General features: G+C 31.1%; 2 protein-coding genes across 2 annotated transcripts; both read right to left on the bottom strand.

Annotated features, from left to right (window-relative positions):
• Positions 1-9224: 9224 nt before the first annotated feature.
• LOC125370809 (putative lipid-transfer protein DIR1) lies at positions 9225-9846 on the bottom strand. Its single transcript, XM_048377632.1, has one exon. The coding sequence runs from the start codon at positions 9771-9773 to the stop codon at positions 9453-9455; it is 321 nt and encodes a 106-aa protein (XP_048233589.1). The 5' UTR covers positions 9774-9846; the 3' UTR covers positions 9225-9452.
• A 13041-nt stretch (positions 9847-22887) lies between these two features.
• On the bottom strand, positions 22888-23519 carry LOC8260698 (putative lipid-transfer protein DIR1). Its single transcript, XM_002529642.3, has one exon. It carries the CDS (start codon positions 23447-23449, stop codon positions 23129-23131), a length of 321 nt encoding a protein of 106 aa, XP_002529688.1. The 5' UTR covers positions 23450-23519; the 3' UTR covers positions 22888-23128.
• Between the last annotated feature and the right edge of the window lie 379 nt (positions 23520-23898).

Genomic DNA, 23898 nt, shown 5'->3' on the forward strand with positions numbered 1-23898 from the left:
GGATGACTGCCAACGCTAGATCGAGGCGTAGTAGCGCAGGATCGACACTCTGACAATCCAGCTGTCCACTTTACGAACTTAGGGGATAGACACTGACTCAAATGAATGGATGGGGGATTCTGGAGAGAGCCCAGACTTTTAATCTTGGCTGCCGCTTCTTGTATTTCTCCTTTTTTGATAACTTTTTTATACAACTTTAGCATTTGAGATAGAAAATTTTGCATTTGATATTTGAATCCATGCTTGACATTAATATCTTCTTAGTTATCACATATTTTGGACTTACACATGACCGGGGCTCAAGAAAATGCCTAAAAATTTGAGAAAACTGAAAAAACCGAGCGATGACATCAACAATCGATTGGATGTGTGCTCAGCCGATTCGGCTCTGTAGTCGTAGAGTCCAAATAAAACACTATTTTTTGGCCTTTAAATATATGTATACCCCTTACACGTCCCCATATACGATTCATACCTCAAAGTTGAAACACCATGACTGAAAAAAGTGCCAAAACCCTCCAAACTCTTTTTAAAATCCTAACTAGTGATGAATGGATTAAATTTAGGAAATTTCACCTTTCCTCCTTCAAAGACATGCATATACCAAACTTGATTAAAGGTTTTTTCACTCTATTGTCAACTTTTGGTGCCCAAGAGATCATGTTTTTCGATTCAATGGGCAAGAGCTATGTACCATGGTTAAAGAGTTCTCTGCCATTCTTGGAGGCTCCATGAATTCTACATATCCAATTGTTTTGCGAAGGCTTGATGATCATTTTCTTAGAGAATTGATGGATTTATTCAACATACCCCTTGCTGAGTACATTACTTATTTCGCTGATCTCTTATTGTGAGAAGAAGGAAAGGGGAACACCTACATGGGTTAGGATGCTGAGCTTTTACCTCTACGCCCCATTTCTATTAATTTCTTCTCAGGGAGGGGGAGATATTAGAATTGTTGGTGACATTGATAAGGTGGAGCACATATTAGAATTGTTGGTGACATTGATAAGGTGGAGCATGGAGCAGACCCAATTTTAGTCATTCTGGTTGAAATCATTATTGGATTGGATATGTACAAAACCTACTAACGGTTTGATAGCAGCCTCGTCTTGTTACAGGTATGCAACCAAATCTCTTTTTTTTTTTTCATTTTATTATTCTTACCTTAATTTTTTTCTAAGCTGCCCATTATGGGGTTTTTGACTTAGCTTTTTTTTTTTTCTTTTTTTTTTGCCTAAGCCGCCCATTATGGGATTTTTGACTTAGCTTTTTATTATATCTTTTTCCTTTTCCTTTTCTTTCTTTTTGCAGATTTGGTTGTGCGAGAAGCTTCAGATACTGACCATCCCAAGGGACATCGATAAGTATGAGAGAAGTACGTGTAGGTATGATCCATTATTACCCTATGAGACCATGTGGGCTAGATTTCTTGGATGAAGGGCATTCTGGACACACTTATCTACTAGAATTGCCCTGAGTGGAGAATTAAGCATGTCACGCTTATGATGTACGACAACTGTGTACCTTTACCCGGTTTACGAGCATCCACTTTTTACACACCTGCGAGACTTTACCATCTGTATGGACAAAAGCAACAGATTCTAGAATTCCCTCTTGAATTTGAAGGCTTCCTATTGAGATAAGACTTTTTTGACAAGATTGGGAGACTCCGGAACCGTTAAGATATAGAGCGTAAAAATGATTCTGAAGGCGATCTAACTACGGATGACAATTTCAAAGCTTGGGTCCAGCTTCATATTATCATTTGTCCTAGATTTGCAAGGTTCAAGAGGACTAAAGAGCTACCTGCTGAATCTAGGAATGCAGATGTAAAGAGAAAGAGAAGATGAAATTTGCTTCTTTTTTAGATTTTATTTATTTTGCTTAAGACTTTTAGCTTATTTTTTTTACTTTTAATTAGTGTGTAGAGTAATAAATAGACATATATGTTTGATAAAAATTCTAAACAATTTATTCATTTAGCAAAGACCCAAATGGGTACATTTTGATTTCTCATGATACAACTCCTGTCATCAACCAGTCTTTTTAGATTTTCCAACTTAATATTTTCTCTCTTATTTGTCCTAATTCTTGTCTGACCAGCCGTTTCAGATTCTCTGATCAGCAAGCTATTTTTCTCTTTTATTTATTTTTTAATTTTATTTTTATATGTATTATTTCTTAAGACGATCCGGGTTAATGAAGAAACAAAACCAAAACAAGGAAAGGATGATCAAAACGGCTAATTCCTTTAATAATTTTTAACAGCTAGTCCTATATTATTTTCTAAATTTGTGACCCTATAATTATGGTTACCGTTTTGTAACCAGCCACCTATTGTTCCTTTTTTATTTTTTTTTCTTTCCTAATTAAGCTCTTGTGTGTAATGTATTTATATGAGAGGATTCTCCTCCATCTTCTTAAGGAATGAGATTTTAATTTACTAAAATCCTCTTTATGGTATTAGAGCCTTACACACAAACCGTGAGATAGTAAATTTTCAATCCCATGGCCAATTCTTCTATGACTACTGAACCTCTTCTCACAGTACATAATTTTCATCAGTATTCCAGTCTAGTGACCTTAAAACTCAGTCAAACAAATTTTCTTCTATGGAAATCTCAGGTAATTCCATTAATTCGAAGTCTTAGAGTTCATCACCATCTTGAAAATGATAATGAACCACCAAAAGGATCCAATCTGATGACAAGAAAACAATGATGGTCTCTTGACCATATGGTTATTTGGAACCATTGCTGAAGGCGTTCTGCTTGACTTGGATGATACAAACACTACCTTTTATGTTTGGAAATCTATTGAGGACAAGCTTTTACCAAGATCTAAGGAAAAGGAAATTCTCCTAACTGATACTCTCATGTCCCTTACAAAAGAGAACATGACACTTGATGAATATCTTAGTAAATTTAAAGGTCTTTGTGATAACCTTGCTGCCATAGGGAAACCTCTTGATGAAACCAACAAAGTCTTCTAACTTACATGAGGTCTGGGTCCAAAATACAAATATTTTCGAATGGTATTGCTGTCTAAATCTCTTTATCCCTCTTACAACCAATTTATTCTTTCCCTTAAGGCTCAAGAGAAAACTTTACAAATGGAAGCTGAAATCAGTGATAACCAAACAAATCACCATCAAGCTTTCTATGGTAGGCGTGGAATTGGTCGTGGTCGCAGAGGTCGCTTTAATTCTAATGGCCGTGGTTTTTGTCCTGCTGCCAATCAAAATCAGCAAACTTTCAAAGGCAAAACAGAGGAAAATCAGCCAAGTAGTTCATCACACAAAAAGGATGACATCATTGTTTGCCAAATTTGTTGCAAAAGAAATCATACTGCAATCAAATGTTGGAGCATATTTGATCATTCTGTCCAACCCGAAGAAGAGCTACCTTAAGCATTAGCTGCTCTTTGCATAAATGAGGAACATGATTCAACTTTCAATGCTGATTCAGGTGCTACAACACACAACATGAACCATACTGGTAAAACCTCTAAACTCACTCCCTATCATGATAAAGAATCATTATCTGTTGGTGATTGTAATAGTCTCAAAATTACCTATATTGGTGAAGGTCTTATAAATGCTAAAAAAAGAGAACCTTAAATTAAATAATATTTTGATAGTACCTGAAATTAAGAAAAATATTTTATCTGTTAGTCAATTAACTTAATATAATGCTTGTATTATTAAATTCACTGTTACTGAATTTTTTGTTGAGGATTTACAGGGAAGAATGATAGCTAAAGGTGTGAAGAAAGGTGGTCTCTATACTTTAAAAGAATTACATAATTTTGCTCTCTCTGCTGTCTCCAATACTGCATCTTCAACAATTTGGCATCAACATTTGGGTCATGCAAATTCTAAAGTTTTAAATTTCTCAAAAAATAAAGAGTTCATTAGTGTGTCAAATTGGAAAAAAATAAAGAATCAGTATTTGTCCCTTTTGTCAAATGGGAAAAAGCTGCAAACTTCCTTTTAATTTATCAATGAATGCTTCTCATCAGCCTCTTGAAAAATTGCACTGTGATTTATGGGGTCCTGCACTTATTTCTTCTTTTCAAAACTTTAAATATTATGCTATTATAATTGATGATTTCTCTCGTTATTCATGGATTATACCTTTAAAAATAAAATCTGATTTCTTTGAACAATTTGCTAAATTTCAAAAATTCATTGAAAATTGGTTTGATAAGAAAATTAAGATTTTCCAAAGTGATGGGGGTGGTGAGTTTACATCAAAAAATTTGAAACTCATTTACAACAATGTGGTATTCAACATCAATTTTCTTGTCCTAACACCCCCGAGCAAAATGGTATAGCCGAAAGGAAACATCGCCACATTGTTGAGATGGGATTAACCTTACTTTTTCAATCAAAACTTCCAATGAAATATTGGGTTGATGCTTTTCTTACTTCAGTTTTCATTATTAATAGGTTGCCAACAAAAAAACTCAAAATGGAGTCACCATTCTTAAAACTCTTTGGTACTAACCCCAATTATGATAATTTAAGGAGCTTTGGATGCAGGTGTTATCCCTACCTTCGCAATTATGGAAAAGATAAGTTTTCTAAAAGAACATATCCCTGTGTTTTTATTGGGTATAGTCCAATGCACAAAGGATAACGTTATCTTGACACTCGATCAAATCGAGTGTATATCTCCAGGCATATGGTGTTTAATGAAAGCCAATTTCCTTTTGATAAACACACTGAGGTTGTCAATATAGCTTCTCTAGAATTAGTGTCCTATACTAATCAGGAAACTTGGATTCAAGAAGGGAACCAGCAGCTAGACACTCCAAATGAGCCAATAAATCCTTGTCCTACAAGGATACAAATTCTTGATGACATAATACCAAATATACCTGATGTTGGCCAAACTAAAACAATGGTGGATAATGTCATGGATAATTCACAAAAAGAAGCAACAATGATTCAAGGAGCAAATAATTCACTCACCGAAGTAGGAATCCTACAACAAGTAGACTTGGATGAGGATATGCAAATTGAAGAAAGCTCCCATGACATTGATGTGAATTAACAAGTTGATCAACCTCTACACCAACTTGAACCGATTTCACAGGATGACTCAATGCAAAATTATCTTCTTTATCTTTGTCAAATAACTATCGAGATATCTCAAATAATTTAAGTATTGATATTCCTATTGCAGGTACCACAAATGAACAACAACATAAGATGATAACACGATGTCAACTAGCGCAAAGACCTGAACTTGATCTTGAGTTAGCTATGGCAACATAAAGAATAAGAGAGAAGAAAAACTCTAAACCTAAAGCACTCACATGTATGACTGATATAGCAGAACCCACTACATGGAAGAAAGCTGTCTCTATTCCCCATTGGTACAAGGCAATGAAGGAAGAACTTTCAGCACTCCACTCAAATAAAACATGGTCTCTTGTACCCAGACCTGTACACACCAATATCATAGGATCTAAATGGATTTTCAAGACCAAACGCAACAAAGATGGTACCTTAGATCATTATAAAGCACGTCTAGTCGCTTAAGGATACACCCAAATACCAGAAATTGATTACTATGAGACCTTCAGTCCTGTAGTAAGAGTCACTACAATTCTGATCGTTCTTGCCATTGCCATAACATGAAAATGGACATTAAGACAACTTGATGTGAAAAACACATTCCTTCATGGGGAATTAAGTGAAACAGTTTTATGGAACAACCTCTGGGATTTAAGGATTCTCAATTCCCTCACTTTGTTTGCAAGCTATACAAATCTATTTATGGGTTAAAACAAGCCTAGAGGGTTTGGTTCGACAAATTATCAAAATTTCTTATTCACTTTGGTTTCAACTCCAGTAGTGCAGATTCTTCATTATTTGTTTTATGACAAAACTTGATTATTATCATTATGCTAATTTATGTTGATGATATTATGGTAACAGGGAATGATAACTCATTCATTCAGCAAATCATTGATGCTCTAGGACAAGAATTTGCTATTAAAGACTTGGGACAATTGCACTACTTCTTGGGAATAGAAGTTCAATACACAACATTTGGCATCCATCTCTCTCAAAGTATGCCAAGGATATAATTGTCAAAGCTGGATTGGGTGCAAGGTCTCACTTCAACACTCCTATGGCTATGAAAGTTCAACAAATAGACAGCGATTATACAACATTTAAAGCCAAAACTTATTGAAGTCTAGCTGGTGCTTTTCTTTATTTAACTCACACTCGGGCAGATATTATTCATGCTGTACATGAGATATGTCAAAAGGTACATAATCCTACAATAGGGGTTTTTTAAAGCAATCAAGAGGATAATTCGATATGTCAAAGGAATGTTAAATTTTGGTCTTCAATTCACTCAATAAAGCTCTCTCAACTTGTATGGTTTTTGTGATGCTGACTGGGCTGGATGTCCTATAACAAGAAGAAGTATATCGGGTTATTGTGTATATCTTAGAAGCAATTGTATTTCTTGGTCTTCAAAAAGGCAACCAACTGTTTCTAGGCCTAGTTCCGAAGCAGAATACAGGGCTATGGCAGTGGCTACAGCTGAACTTACATGTATCACATTCATCCTACGGGATATTAGAATTAGTTTGCATCAATCACCACAATTATTCTCTGACAATTTAAGTTCTTTATACATGATTGTGAATCCAGTTTTCCACTCTCGGTCTAAACATATTGCCATTGATTATCACTTTATAAGAGAGAAAGTTGCTCTTGGAAGCTTGGTTACAAGATTTTTTCGATCCTCTGAGCAAATAGCAGACATTTTTACTAAACCATTAGCTAAAACTGCCTATCAAGTATTGCGTGATAAACTTGGAGTCCATGTTCTCCTTCCCTCCAACTTGAAAAAGGGTGAAGAAATAGAACTAAAACAAGGAAAGGATGATCAAAACGGCTAATTCCTTTAATAAATTTTAACAGTTAGTCCTTTTTTATTTTCTAAATTTGTGGCCATATAATTATGGTTACCGTTTTATAACCAGCCACCTATTGTTCCTTTTTTGTTTTTTTTCTTTCCTAATTAAGCTCTTGTGTGTAATGTATTTATATGAGAGGATTCTCCTCCATCTTCTTAAGGAATGAGATTTTAATTTACTAGAATCCTTTTTAGTTAATGGGCTTGGAGAATTCATTCTTTTCCAGGTCTGAGACCTCAGCAATACCTTTAGGCAGGATCTTCTTCACCAAGTATGAAACTTCCCAACGAACTTCCCTCTCGAGTCGAATGCAATAGGTCTTTTGTGTTTTACTAGATCATCGACTCTGATTTTTCCTGGTTTTACTTTCTTATTGAATGCCTCGGTTATCCCTTTTTGGTATAATTGCATGTGTTATAGGGTTTTTATCCTCTTTTCATCAATTAGAGCTAACTGTTGATATTTCTGCTTGACTCAATGATATTTTGGTATTTCAGCCTCTAATACAACTCTCAAAGATTTCAATTCCAACTCAACTGGTAAGACTGCTTCAGTCCCATAAACCATAGAGTATGGAGTCTGCCCTGTCAACGTCCGCTTAGTCGTTTGATACCCCGAAAGTGCAGAAGGAACCAAAATGACCAATCCCTGTGATTCCATACCATCTTCGAGAGTATTTTCTTTAAGTTTTTGTTGGCTGCTTCTATCATTCCATTCGCCTGAGGTTTGTAAGAAGAAGATATGTGATATTCGATCTTGTATTTTGCTAGCAGATCTGCTGTTTCGCCCATAAACTATATGTCATTATTTGTCACAATGTGATGCGGGACCCTTTACCTGTAGATTAGGTTCCTCTCTATGAATCTAGTCATCTACTTTGTCCCCATAGTAGTAAATGACTTAGCTTCCATCCATTTTTTTTATCTTTATCTACAGCTTAAATTTTTTAGTAAAATGATTCTTTAACAAAATAAGGTTATTATTTATCCATTCTATTATTAATTTTGAAACTTAAAAATATTAAAAAAATCATGAAAGCATTCTAAATTATTATTATTCTAAAATCTTATTTATAATAATGTTCAACATACAATATTTATTGTAAAGATTAGAAACATATTATGATTTTGGCGTTTAAAACACGACAAACACTTCTAAAAGTATTAGAAGTTTTATTAAATTGAGAAGTTTTCTTCAGTACTTCATTTAAATCTTTGTTAATATCTATATGAATATTTTTATTATTAGTTAAATTATATACATATAATTTTTTTATAATAACACATAGAATTTTAATTTTTTATATTGAAAAATTGTTTATAATTAAACTACTTATAATTGTTGCGCAGCATGGAAGTAAGTGACCAGTAAAATATAATTTTTTTACAGACTTTTGTTAATGAGTCCAATTCGCAGATAATTCTTATTTCTTTTGTTAATAACGATGCAATATACTAATTTACAAATGGACTAAATATTATAACAAAAGCCTACACATGAAAAATAGAGAATTGAGAAGTTAATTTGGAATTGGATAAATGAATTTTCTTTTTCGAACAAATGCAAGATGTAGCACGGATAATTTATTTTCTTATATCTCTCTCATTATAAAAGTAAAATATTCCCATTAATGTTAATGGATTGTGAATGTGAGATTTAAACTCGAAACCTTCTAAATTTTAACATGGATTATAAAGGTAATATCAATTTTATTGAAACAATCTCTTATATGGTGGGAAGCTAGAAAGGAGCTACTCCTAATATAATATACTTTTTAAAATTAATAAATATGTGTTAATTATTTATCAATTTAGTGTATACGTGGGAACATACATCAAATCTAAGCAAAAATTTTCTTATAGCATAATTCAACAATCAATCCAGAACAAAAGAACGAGTCAGTCATAACACAACAAAATACTTATTATAGTGAAACCCCAAATGAATAATTAGGAATTAAAAACTTAAGAGTGCAAGCTTATTAAAATGGTGAGCAAACAGTAATCATTAAGTTTCCAATATGCGATTGTGTATTGTTACTTATCTGAATTTCTTTTCCATCAATTTTGTTTTTCTGTGTTTTTTTTTTTTTAAAGAAAGAAGATATATTATTAAGCTTGAATGAAATTTACATTAGATTCCATTGAATCGTTTATAGACTTATTTTAAAAGAGGAAAGAACAAATTTAAGTGTCAAGAATCAAACCGTTAGACTCTTCTATTATGATTAAAGAAAAAGACATAACTAGGAATAAGAGTAACCAAAAAGCACCCAGTAACATAAACATTTTAGAGATTGTATTATAATATATATTTGGATAGAGTCCTAGCTCATACATCAAACGAAAAGCAAGAACCACAATAATAAGGGAAAACAAGTACATTTATTCATACTTTAGAAAAGCTAAGGAAGAAAGATTTTTATACTTCTCTCTTCTCTTTAAAATCTATATATATATAGGCTTTCGTTACTTTCTTGGCTGGTGTATCTTGATAGTAAAGCTCTAGCAGTTGGGGCGAGGAAGGTTGCACTTTGGAGGAAGCTGCAAGGCAAGGTTTGGATCAATTCCAAGGGAAGGAAGCAAGTTAGAATTCTTGTAGGAGCAAAGGCAGCGCATGTCGGCATGAGTGAGAGCTGAGCAACAGGCGCTGGTTGGGGCAGAGGGATTGGGAGGAGTAACGGCAGGCTTGCAGGCCATTAGGCCAGAAATTGGGACGTTGCATATGGATTGCGCATTAGAAACCTGAACTACTCCATTATTTGCTATGGCTATAACCAATATCATAGCCAAAATAAAGAACGGCTTGATTTGAACTCTCTCCATTAATGGCTTTCTTTCTATGCACTGAACTAAACTCCTTCTTTTGCTAGTTTTGGGGTGCTGGAGGAATGTTGGTGTATCGGTGTTTATATAGGAAAAGTAGGCATGGGTTAAGTGAAGTGTTTGCTAGGTTGCCCGTGAAACTAAATTGGAAGATTTTTCCAATCCCGGACTGTGGTGTCCTGAGCTTTCCTATTGACTTGTCGGTATGGGCTTGAATTGTAATTGTTGAGTTCCAATAGGTGCGTAGAAAGACCAAGTCCTCCCTAGGTCACACCACCCATCAATGGTATGAAACTATATTTTATTTAAATATATATAATCTCGCAATGGGTATTATTCATCATATCTGAGTGAAAAATTGTTACAATATTGGATCGGGTTACGAGTTGATTCGAATCTATTTGTATTTATAATTATATATAAATAATAAAAAGAAATAGATATCCAATGATAAATTACTACTATGCGTGGCACGAATATTTATATGTACATAAGATTGGATACGTCATATAAAAAGTTATCATTACACTAACTTCTACTCTCTCATAATCAAAGAGAAAACTCTCTGCAATTGTGAAAATACAGGGTACTTGGGTTGTGATACAAGAGTGCAAGATTTAATAACTCTCTATGTAATTCATTCGGTCCATTTGAATCTTCAATAAGGGCCGGATAGCCTAAAAGTCACTCTAAAAGCTGCTCTACTCTCTTAAGAATGGTTACTATTCTGACTCGAACAGAGAAATGATTTTACAATTGAACAGATCGAACTATCATGAAAACCTAACTGGAGGCTAATCTTCAATTGGATACTGCTATTAACTGTAAAAACTTCTTCAAATTCTTTAACTAAGCCGTTTATCTTTTAGTAGTACAAACAACTTTAACTTAGAACAAAAATCCACCACTATTAACTTCGATACCCCTTGTAGAAATTTCAAAAAGTCTGCATGAAATTTGATAAATGGGAAAATGAGAGAAAATCCTTATAAACAACTTTGATTTGTTCTTTTCTCTGCATGAAATTTCCAATAAATTCAAGAAATTTCCAGTCTTAGGAAAATAGAGAGAAAATTCTTATTTACAATTTTAAATGGGAAACTGAAAAAATCCTTACTTATATATAAGTTTTGAACCAACAATTTTATAAACCTTTGCTCTTCACCAAAACCTTTTTTCTTTTGGCTACTGCTGATCATCTTTTAGATTAACGGTGATCCCTTCTTATTTTTATTTATATTCTTCTATTTTGATCGCTAAATACAGATCTTTTATTTGTATGTTTTTTTATTTATTATTACTATTAGAATTTCTTAATTTCTATTTTTATTGAGTTTTTATTCCCTTTATGGAGATTTTGATTACATTTTATGGGATTTGAATCTTTCTTTCTGGATGCATTCACAAAATGGAGCTGCATGTTGATAGTAAGAACTTGTTTGTTGATGGTCTCACAATCAGACTCATTTAAAGATCAAAGAGTCGATTTGTGATTTAAAATAACTATTGATTGGAGCGCACAGATCTCCGAGCTTATAAGTTAAAAGAGTTTTATCAATGCAATTGAAGATATGAATACAAGTTTTTAACTCTTTAAGTGATATTTTTCTTTTGTACTTCTTGATTGTAGTGATCTTTATTTTTAGAAAAAATTACAAATTTGGTGTTTTAACTTTAAGTTCTTTTAATTTTGGTGTCTAAATTACTTTTTTTATTTAATTAAGTGTTTAGGCTACTAAAAATAATAATTTTCTTTTAATTAAGTATTTAGACTACTAATTTTTTTTGATATAGTACCTTTAGCCAGTTTTACAGGTTAAAGTGTTTATATGAGTTATTTGAACATGAAATTGAATTAATACCCTTTTTAAAGATAATATTCTACTTTCATTTTTTTTCTTTTTTTAGTATTATTTTTTAAAAGATTTGTACATTTCTCGAGAAATTAAAAGAAAAAAATGTAAGATTCTTCTTTTTATTCATTCATTCAAATAAAAAAATAAACAGTATCTTTTATTGTTTTATTTTGTTGATTCACCTTATATATATATATATATATATATATATATAGACACACACACATCTTTATCTTTTTAGTAATAAAAGAATATTTAATAAAAAATAGAAAGAAGACCAAAGCATAAGAAAGAGAAGAAAAATAGAAAAAAATAGTAAGTAACAATGAGTAAAAATATTTAGGTCATTTCATATGTAAATGTTGAGTTAAATTATTACTTTAACTTGTAAACCATGTAAGAGATACCATAATATATATATATAATAACAAATTCAGACACTTGATTGAATAAAAAATAATTCAAACACTAAAATAGAAAAACCAAAAAATTAAGACACCAAATTTGAAAGTCTTATTGACTATATACAAAGAGAAAATTGGTACAGTTCAAGATAACGATTTTTATACTATAACACGATTCTGAAAATTCTTAAATTCTCGGAATTCTCTAAACCGTACTCATTCCTAATTTTGGTCCAACTCATAAGTATCTTTCATAACATTGATGGGTGGAAAAAGAGTGAGTAAAATTCAATGAGATGATAGACAAATAACTAGAGAGACCGCCCAATATACCACCGTTTAAAAATCCTGAAACTTTTAAGAATAGCAAATCTTATATCTTTAGAAATCTTATTTTTTTTTTTTTTTTTTTTTTTTTATAATCAGATCATAAGAAAAATTATTTTAAAATCCACCTCAAAGAATGGAATTTTCTGGATGACCAATCATCATGCTTAATTCTCTAATCCTCCACAAATCACCGCCATTTTGCTTCCTTTTTAAATTTTTTTTTGGTGAAACTAATGCAACAATTACTATTGATAATATATAAATATACCACTATTCAATCAGATCCTTAAATATTTAATCTCTAACTGTTATCTCTAATTAATACTTAGACAATTAAACATTTTAAAACCTAATGCTATGCTTCGGTTGCAGAGTCCAAAATAGCCCTGCCCAAGTTGGGTCATAGTATCTAATTTTTTATTTTCACTTTTCCGAACCGTGAAGTCTAGCAATATAAAGCTTTATCCACTATTGACTTAACCCAATCTCAGAGAAAGTCAAAGAATGAGAACCCAAGCCATAATGTTACTCCTACTTTCATATCACTATTAGGGCTTTGTTACTAGTTCTGGAGAGAAAGTGGAGTGAAAAGATGTAATATTTACCCAATGGATGTAAATTACTCTATTAGTGTAAACTATTCTGACCCAACTCATAAATATCCTACAAGGAGAAACAATGGTGGAAAAACAGCGAGTAAAACTCGGTGAGAGGATAAACAATAACAAGGAGAAACAGATAAACATTTTAAAATCATAACTCATACTATACATATAACCTGAAAATTGTTAACCAACTGTACAAATGCCAGTAATAAAATATGATAATTCTGAATTGGTCTCAATAACAAAATCATCAAGTAACAACGATAAAATCTAATACAAACTCATAGATATACCTCGAAGATCTTGGTAGCAATAGGCACAAAGATATCTTACCTAGTAGCCCAAGCGCAAATCTCTATTATATGCGCACAGACATGCCCTCAAAAGGCGACTACTTAGTATACGCCCTAAAGCCATGTATATAGTGAATGATGTCCCAAAGACAGTAAATCATTTATTTTGTTACTGAATCAACATCCGACATTCAAGGTGTGATCATTTAGGCCACATATATGAGTGTTATTCAGCTATATAAAATCTAATATATAAATATAAAAAAAAAAACTAAACTGCCATTATCCATTCCTGAGTTCTATAGAAGAATATTTTAATTTTTTACATCGAATTTTATAAAAATAATGACTTTTCTCATAAAAGTATTTAAATAAAACTAATCATATAATATAATTAAAAATTACAATGTTATAAGTTTATTCATTCACGTAGTATGCATGATCCAAGTTGAATATATCTTCCGCTCAACTTGCTAACTTTTTCTCGAATTGACATTATACACTTAATCCTATAAATCACGCATATATATAATTTAAAAATAGTCAAAATCCTATTTCTTGATAATACCTAACTAATTTCTAATATCTAATATATAAGTATAATATTATTTTTATTTAAAAATATTACTTTTATTTAATCCTATTAATTATCTTTTTATTTTAATTAATTTTACTAAAAATTTAGCAGCATCTGTTTTGTAAATCAGACTAATTCTCTTTATGAAACGGTCCATTTCCTGCTAAAAACACTTCTATAATTACAAACTTACATATCCATAGTCAAGTTGAGTCCCCGAACTACTTACTATTGCCAAAGTTCCAATAACATTAGTACACAAGAATCATTAGCTACTTAAAATACTATTCATTTATTATGCCTAAATAAATTCAATTAATAAGTATAAATTAGCTATCAAGCTTAGTTCAGTCAAATTCAATATTTAATTATCTATTAAAACCATTAGTTATCAATAACTAACTTAAAACAATTAATTACATGATCAATTATCTATTAATGAATCCAATTAAACCAATTATACATACTCTAAGTTAAGCTTTCAATTATTAATAGAACTATTACAGTTACAATTATGATTTACTATCCATTCACCAATCACGTTTGTAAAAAGAAAATCATTTTCTTTACCAAATTAACATTTACTTATGTTGAATCAATTTAATTTAATCTGAATAACTAATTAACCCACTAATTAAATTTTTATTCACCAACCAATTAACTAAAACATCTCATTCAAATAATAAATTTAAATAACTAACTCAAATTAAATAACTTAAGTCTAAAATATGACTGAGCACGGATAGCTCCAATTCAGTTATTTATAAATCACTAGTACCGTACCAAACCTCGGTTCTTTTAAAATTTAAAATACGAATATCGTACCAAATATAAATGGTACCATATTGTATTGAACTAATTTTTTCAGTTCCGTACTATTTTCGGTTCTAACATTCACAGAAAATACGAATTTATATCTTACCTTTAATCAAATATATTAAAAAAATACGATTGACATCCAAATGAAACTATTATAAGAATTAGAATTAAATAGAATTGCAATTACATTCTTAAATAACTTGCTTTGCAATTTAGTCCACTTACAAATATAATAATTTAATATTCTAATATAAACTATTAAAATATCTGCTATTGCTAGCAAATAATATTTTGCAGATGGCAAGCATTAAAATAAAAAAAATTACAAACTATATACTAAAATATAAGTCTAATTTTAAATGTGAGAAATGCGGCTAGCATAGTGTTTATGAATCGAGAGCCTAAGTGTGAGAAAATAAACTCATGAACTGAGATTTGAGACATGCAGCTGGCTGCTGTAGTAGATGGTATTAGTAAAAAAGAAATTAAAACTTAAGTATAAAGTGCATTAGTAATATAGTATATACACTATACAACAAATATTATATATATATATATATATAATTATTAATTAATATATATAAAAATTCAGTTATATGGTTTGGTCCAGATCAATACAAAATGGCTCAGTTCTGGTACGGTTATTACTAAAGAACCAGTACCATACCGTAATAGTAAAATATTTTTGGATTAGTATAGTTCGATTATAAAGCTCTTGGTTATTTTGGTTGTGGTACTTTTCAGTATGATTATTCGGTTCATATATATATATATATATCATCTATTCTTAATGGAATATAAAGTATATCTAATATATAGTTAATAATTTATAGGTATTATATAATATATATAATTATTAATAAATATATATAAAAATTCAGTTATACGGTTTGGTCCAGATCAATACAAAATGGCTCAGTTCTGGTACGGTTATTACTAAAGAACCAGTACCATACCGTAATAGTAAAATATTTTCGGATTAGTATAGTTCGATTATAAAACTTTTGGTTATTTTGGTTGTGGTACTTTTTAGTATGATTATTCGGTTCAGGCGGGAATCACCAAGATACATGCTCAGCTCTAGTCTAAAATCAAGTTTTCTTGTTTTAAATAACTATACTCTTAAATTCTTTACTTGATAGTCCAAATTAACATAATGAATACATATAACATTTTGCATCAATTATTAATTTACTATTTCCATACAATAAGCTATTAAATTATAATATCATTACTACAATTGTCATTCAAAATCAATTTTTGTGCTTCTGATCGCTGAATTTTCACCTTCAAGGGCACATGGCAACTGTAGTATAGAATTATAAATCAAAATCGATCCCATGAGAATAAGATCTAATATATATGTCTAAAAGTGTGTAAAATAAATTATAAAATTTATAGTAAAAATTATTAAAACTAACAAAATAAAAAAATAGATTGATTATTGGATTTTAGAATACTGGAGATCTAGATTTCATCTAATGGATTAATTATGGATAACAATTCTAAAGTTTATTCTTGAATGCAATTTTTTCTAAAATATATTAATTGTCTATCAAGTAATTTGCCTATATCTAATCAAGCAATTATCAATTCTTAAGGATAATTACTTAACTAAACCCGTTAAGCAACAATTATTCTAGATCTAGATCTGTATTTCTCATTTAAATTCATCATACAAATCCTAAAAAAAAATACTATAGTGGCCAATAAAAGCATTTACGATAATCTTAAGAATAATAAATTAAGAATTCAACAAACTCTATATTGAATCTATAATCAAAACCAACAAATTACATCTTTCTCTCTACAATGAGAGTTTGGTTGTTCATGGTTATAAAGCAATAAATATAAAGAAAAACTAAAGAAGACATAATTAAGAAAGAGTTAAGATAAATACTACTTTGAATCATGAAAATTAGAAAGCCTCCTTAAATCATGTAGCCAAATCTTAGATCTCCATTCAAAACAATGTATGTAATACCAGTATCTAAGGAATAATAATAATAATAATAATAATAATAATAATAATAATAATAATAATATCTCAAACTAGAGGCTTAAAAATAATAATAATTAATTAATTAATTAATGTGTGAAATTGAATTAACAAATTATATTTTAAAAATTCTGGATGAAATATAAGAGATCATTGTCGAGTCTTAAATTTAAAGAGGATTTTAATATTGGATTAAAATAAAAAAAAAATTATTAATTTATATTAAATTAATTTGCTTAAATAGCAAATTAGATAAGTGATTTATATAAAGGGTAAATTATTTCTTTATAAATGTCACACTCAAAAAATTTTCAGAGTTTTTTAAAAGGAAAGGAATTCTACACCAAACTACATGCATTAATACCCTGGAACAAAATGAGATCTCAGAAAGAAAAAACAGACATCTATTTGGAGTCACAAGAACCCTTCTTTTTTAAAATAATGTTCCAACTACCTACTGGTCGGATGCCATCCTAACCGCCACATATCTTATCAATAGGTTACCAAGCGTAAAATTAAAAAATCTCAGTCTATTAAAAATTCTCAAGGGAAGAAAAATAGAATTAGGACACATTCGAATTTTTGGTTGCACCGTTTTTGTCCATATTAAACGACTTAACAAGTTCGATAAAAGCTCAATTAAAACCTTATTTTTAGGATACTCCACAGAAAAAAGGGTATAAATGCTATGATCCCACCACACACAGAACTTATGTCTCCAGGGATGTGTCATTTATAGAACATGAACCCTACTACAAGGAGTATGACCATCATGGTACTAATCCCAACCATATTCATGGGTCACACACTTTACTATTTCTGCATAACCCTGTCTTTTCTGACAGTAGCAGTCAAGAACAGGACAATCACCTAGAAGGGGAGCAAAATACAAACTTAAGGACAATTCCTTCAGGGGAGACAACGTGACAAGCAATGAAGAAATCGTGCCACCTCCTTACGAAGAAATTGCCTTAAGAAGATCCATTTGATCGACCAGGCCTCCTGTCAGTTTAAGGGACTATGTTTCCTATAAGGTATCGTATCTGATTCAACACTTCATCACTTACGAGTCAATGTCAAAACAATATCAAGCCTATCTAGGAAACATCACAACACACACAGAATCTACATCCTTTTATGAAGCGAACACTGACCCCAAGTGGTACAAAGCCATGAAAGAAGAACTTTGTGCTCTAGAAAAAAATAACACGTGGAATATTGTTCCTTTACCATTAAAAAAGAAAACTGTAAGGTATAAATGGGAGTAAAAAATAAAATATAACTGTGATGGAACAATCGAAAGATACAAGGCTAGGTTAGTAGCCAAAGGGTCTACCCAAACTTCTGGTGTTGATTACCAGGAAACCTTTGCACCGGTAGCAAAAATGAATATTGTCCATATTTTACTGTCTGTAATTACTAACTCAGGATGGAGTTTGTTCCAAATGGATGTTAAAAATGCATTCCTTTAAGGCACTCTGGAAGAAGAAATCTATGTGACCCTTCCCCCAGGTCACAAGTCCACATCAGATGCTTCCCTGGTATGTAAGCTAAAAAAGGTAATTTATGGATTAAAGCAATCCCCAAGAGCATAGTACACCAAGCTAAGCCTCTTTCTCTTAAATATCAATTTCAATAAACGCACGTCAGATTCCTCTATGTTTGTAGAACACACTCACACATACACTATTATTATTCTTGTATATGTGGATGATATCATCATAACCGGTAACGATAATGAAGAAATTGAAAAAGTTAAATAGGCTAAAGAGGGAATTCGACATCAAAGATCTAGGTCAATTATCATACTTTCTTGGAATAAAAATAGCCAAATCACATAAAGGCCTGTTTCTGTCTCAAAGAAAGTATGTACTCGACCTTCTAAAAGAAACTGGAAAACTAGGAGCTAAACCAACAAATACTCTAATGGAAACCAATGTTAAACTCAATTTGGAGGACGGTGATCTACTAACTAGCATAGGGCATTATTAACTCCTAGTAGGTAAATTAATCTATCTAACCGTCATTAGACCTGATATTGCTTACGCAGTAAGTATGGTAAGCAAATTTATGCATGCTCCTTGTACCAGTCATCTGGAGGCTATTGATAGAATACTTAGGTATCTCAAGGGCACTCCAGGTCAAGAAATCTGGATGAACAAAATAACACTAACACCATAGTTAGCTTCTCTGATGCAGATTGGGCAGGAAGCAGTGATAGAAAATCAACTACAGGTTTTTGCACCTTCGTAGGAGAAAACTTGGTAACATGGAAAAGTAAGAAGCAAAGTGTAGTGGCAAGATCGAGCGCAGAAGCTGAATATTGAGCCATGGCATCTACGGTGAGTGAACTCATTTGGATCAAACAATTACTCCTCGATATGAAAATAGAATGTAAAGGACCCATGCAAATGTACTGCGACAATCAAGCGGCTTGGCATATAGCATCCAACCCAGTGTTCCATGAATGAACCAAGTACATCGAAGTTGATTGTCACTTCATCAAAGAAAAAGTATAATCAGGAGAAATCGAGACACCATTTGTTAGAAATCATGATCAGCTAGCTGACATATTTACATAAAGTACTCAACAAGACAAACCATCAAATCATCCTCAACAAGATGGATTTTGTCAACCTATACGAACCCAACTTGAGGGGGAGTGTTAAAAGTAGAAAAACAAACAACACAGAAACAAGCAACATAGAAGTCTCAGAAACTGCGCAGGCAGAAAGCCTGTGCAGGTCTCTTCCTCATAGACTTCCAAAAAAGGGAGCAACCATTTCTGCCAAAGAGAAATGCCACTTCAACCTTTCTTGAAGAAGAATTGGATGTTAGACATAGGTCTCAAGGCAACCGTTACTATAGGATTAGGCTACCGTTGAAACAGTATATATATAAGCAACAACATTCAACCTATAATACTCAGAATTTTATAATACAATTCATCATTTGATTACTCAAACTTCAACAAATTCTAGAGTCCGCTTCTCTCTAAGACCGATCCAAGAGTTGGTTTTTAACTCGAAAAAACTTTGGATTTGCTTGATTGTGCCATAATTCCCTAAAAACACATAAATAACAATTAAGTAACTAAATCACATTCAAAGTTAAATCACATTCAAACTCTATAAATTATAAGAATAACACCAATAAACACTCGGTAAAATAATGAAAATACACTTATAAATTACTGTTATCAATGGAGCAATATTTTGCCTATTCTTACATGTTGGAATTATTGTGTGCTTGTATCAGGTGATTATGTCGCGATCATGCAATGTGATGATTGTAGAAGTCATATAGAGTCTTTCGATAATACATAGAAAGTTTGAAGTTTTGTTTAAAGGTGTCAATCAATCATGAGCTTAGAAAATAGAATTTCTTTGCTGAATCTCTATCAAGCAAGGCGTCAGACGCAATAAATAATTTATTGCCTGTCACTAGAGGAAATCTTAGAAAGGTTGAATTTGATGTTAGCATGGATGAAGTTGATCTCACCCAATCTGAACGAGAAGTTAATGAGGAAGAAGCATTGTATGTTTGGTTTTTGTTTGTGGTTTTTCTGCTTGTCATGGCTTTGCCTGTTCGGGTGTTGTTGCTGCTGGTTTAAACTCTATAACAGTTCGCGTATGCTTTCTGCTGCTCGTGTTGTTGCGGCCCACTTATTTCATAGTGATGTAGTTTGTTTCAGTTTTTCTTGTTTTGCTTTGAACCAGTTGATATTATTTTGTTGCTTAGTTTTTAGGAGGAGTATTTTCTTCAATTTGTACTCTTTGTGCAAATTGGCTTTTTAGCTATATTAATAAAATTATTGGCTTATCAAAGAAGAAGGAAGGCTGAAGTTATAAATACTTCAAAAGCGGACCACCACTTAATTTACAGATTGGTTCATTATATTAACTAAATAAGTTATAACAAACAATTGGAAAAATTCTAAGGTCAATATGACTCAATATACAGTGTTGATATATAGTCTTGATATCAATGGTCTAAAGATTAATAGAAAACATGTTTAACTTGTATTATAAGTTAGAGGTAGGGGCGCTCTAGAAAACAACTAAAGAATGTGATTGATCGTAAAGTAAGAACAACTCTTCCTCACCATGGAAAATTACAGTGTTTCAGCAAAAGAATTTTCAAATGGCAAATTGGAAATCAAATGCCCCAAATTTTCCAAGTGTTGTTTTGATTCTTGGAAAATTAGAAATGAATGTCCCAAGTTTACTAGTTTTCCTACCAACTATCCGGTCAATGTTAACTTTGATTTCCACACGGAAATGATATTTTCCAAATTATTAGTACAAATCAACGACTGTACATATGGTGCCAAAAAATTGACTCTCAAAGTCTATGTTTCAATTTTGTTGTCTTAATATGTAGTCTTTTAATTGAAGAGACATTTAGCTGGCCTGTTTTCTTTAATATACTTATATATATATAGATATATATTTATTGATATATGTCTTTATTTAATACATCCACGAGTATTGCATAAAGATATTTAAATATTACTAAAAAATAAAATTCAAATTTATATTAGGTTAAAGTAAAAGATAAATATATTTAAATATTATAAAAAAATAAAATTCAGATATTTGTTCGATTAAATCAGATATTAAAGTATTAAACTAACTAATAGATACAAATTCAAAAACATAAATATATATTTGCCCAATATATATCGACCTAGTCAGTTAATTTCTTTTTTTTTTTTTCTGAAATAAATGTTTTCTTATATACATATGAGCTGAATTTTAAAAGTGTTTTAGATAAGTTTTTAACATATGTCTAGCAAAAAAATTTATCATAAAAGTAACTGACATGACATTACTAAAAAGATCTAAGATTTTATTGTATTAAAATTGCTATAGGACGTTGTTATCAATATATTTAATATGTTGAATGATAATTAGTTTTCAAAGTTAAACAATAATTCTAATAAAAAAGTTGTCAAAGAGCCATTGCACCAATTAGAACTAATAAAAGGTTTAGAGTTCGTCTAACGACTATTTGTATATTATTTATTAAATATGACACAAGGTAAAATAGGCTTGTACTCGTCTATGTTTTAAGTTTAATGGGCATTTGGATTTGAGATAATATTGGAAATATAAAACTATTTTTGTGCCTTTATTTAACAGCTTAAATTTTTGAGTTAGTAAAATGTTTTTTTAACCAAAAGATTTAATTTTATACATTATGATACTAATTTTGAAACTTACAAACATTAAAAATATCATGAAACCTATTTATGATAATGTTTAGCATATAATATTTATTTTAAAGATTACACCCGACAAACACTTCAAAAATATTAAAAACTTTTTCAATTAAGAAGGTTTTTAATTAAAAAATATAAATTTTTGTTAATTTCTATATGAATCTCTTTATTATTTGTCGGACTTTATATGTAAATTTATATTTAAATAAAGAAATAAAATTTTGGAGTTTTTGAATTGAAAAATTATTTACAATCACTGACAAAACGTATATATAATCGAACCTTATTAGCATTTTATTTTATTTTTAATTTATTTCTTATCTACTGTAAGTCTAGTAAAGCATTGACTATATAACAGAGAGATAATTTCTTAATTTCTCTCATCGTAAAGGTGATAAATTTCCACTCATGGTAATGCATTATGGATGTGAGGGTCAAAAACCTCTTAAATTTCACATGTGAATACTAATTTTATTGAAACAATTTTTTGTATGGTGGGAAGTTAGAAAAGGGCTAGTCCTAATATTACTATAATTCAATAATCAATCAAGAACAAAGGTAGAAGTTAGTTATAATTATTATAGTGAAACCCAATGACTAATTAGGAACTAAGAACTTATGAGTGCAAGCTTATCAAAATGATGAGGAATCAGCAATCACTAAATTCCCAATATGCGATTTGTGTATTTTTACTAATCTGATTTTTTCTTTTCTGTTTTATTTTTCAAAGAAAGAAGATCTATTATTAAGCTTTAATGAAAATTACATTCTAAAGATTGCCTCAAAAAAATCTTACCATGTAAAACCCATAAGGATAAAACTACAATAAGGGATAGACAAGTTAATTACTAATTATGTTTGTGTTGTATGCATTGCCAAACATTTGGACTCCATTGAATCGTTTATAGACTTCTCTAAAAGGGAAAAAGAACAAAGTAAGTGTTAAAAATCAAACCGTTAGACTCTTGTATAATGATTAAAGAAAAAACATAAACTTGGAATAAGAGTAACTAAAAAGCACCCAGTAACATAAACGTTTTAAAGATTGTCACAATATATATTTGGATAGAATCCTAGCTCATACATCAAACGAAAGACAAAAACCACAACAATAATAGAAATCAAGTACATTTATTAATACTATAAAAAGCTAAGAAAGAAAGATTTTTATACATCTCTCTTTTCTTTAAAATCTATATATATTCTTTTTTGTTACTTTCTTTGCTGGTTTATCTCGATAATAAACCTCTAGCAGTTGGGGCGAGGAAGCTTGCACTTTGGAGGAAGCTGCAAGGCAAGGTTTGGATCAATTCCAAGGGAAGGAAGCACGTTAGAGTTCTTGTAGGAGCAAAGGCAGCGCATGTCAGCGTGAGTGAGAGCTGAGCAACAGGCGCTGGTTGGCGCAGAGGGATTGGGAGGAGTGACGGCAGGTTTGCAGGCCATTAGGCCAGAAATGGGGACGTTGCATACGGATTGGGCATTACAAACCTGAACTACCCCATTATTTGCTATGGCTATAACCAGTATCATAGCCAAAGCAATGAACGGCTTGATTTGAACTCTCTCCATTAATGGCTTTCTTGCTATGCGCTGAACTGTACTCCTCCTTTTGCTAGTTTTGGGGTGCTGGGGAAGTGATGGGGTACCGGTGTTTATATAGGAAAAGTAGGCATGGGGTTAAGTGAAATGTTTGCTAGTTTGCCCGTGAAACTAAATTGGAAGGTTTTGCCAATCCCAAACTGTGGTGTCACGGGCTTTCCAATTGGCTTGTCAGCATGGTCTTGACTTTTGGGATAAGGTAATAAGTGTGCAAGTTGTAGTTGTTGAGTTCCTATAAGAGGCGTAAAAATGAGATGGCAAAGACTAATTTCTAATTTAATTAAGATTATAAATTTAAATATTAAATATATAATTGTATTAAAGTTTTAAAATTTATTTTTTTTATCATATGTAATTAGTTAAATTTATCCTTAATATTACATAAAAAAAAAAAGTTAGATAGGAAGACAATAAGCACC

The sequence above is a fragment of the Ricinus communis genome, chromosome 8, assembly GCF_019578655.1.
Source record: "Ricinus communis isolate WT05 ecotype wild-type chromosome 8, ASM1957865v1, whole genome shotgun sequence".
Classification (NCBI taxonomy): domain Eukaryota; kingdom Viridiplantae; phylum Streptophyta; class Magnoliopsida; order Malpighiales; family Euphorbiaceae; genus Ricinus; species Ricinus communis.

Excerpts from the sequence above, each read along its gene's own strand:
- LOC8260698 (XM_002529642.3), bottom strand. The coding sequence starts at position 23,449 with ATGGAGAGAGTTCAAATCAAGCCGTTCATTGCTTTGGCTATGATACTG.
- LOC125370809 (XM_048377632.1), bottom strand. The coding sequence starts at position 9,773 with ATGGAGAGAGTTCAAATCAAGCCGTTCTTTATTTTGGCTATGATATTG.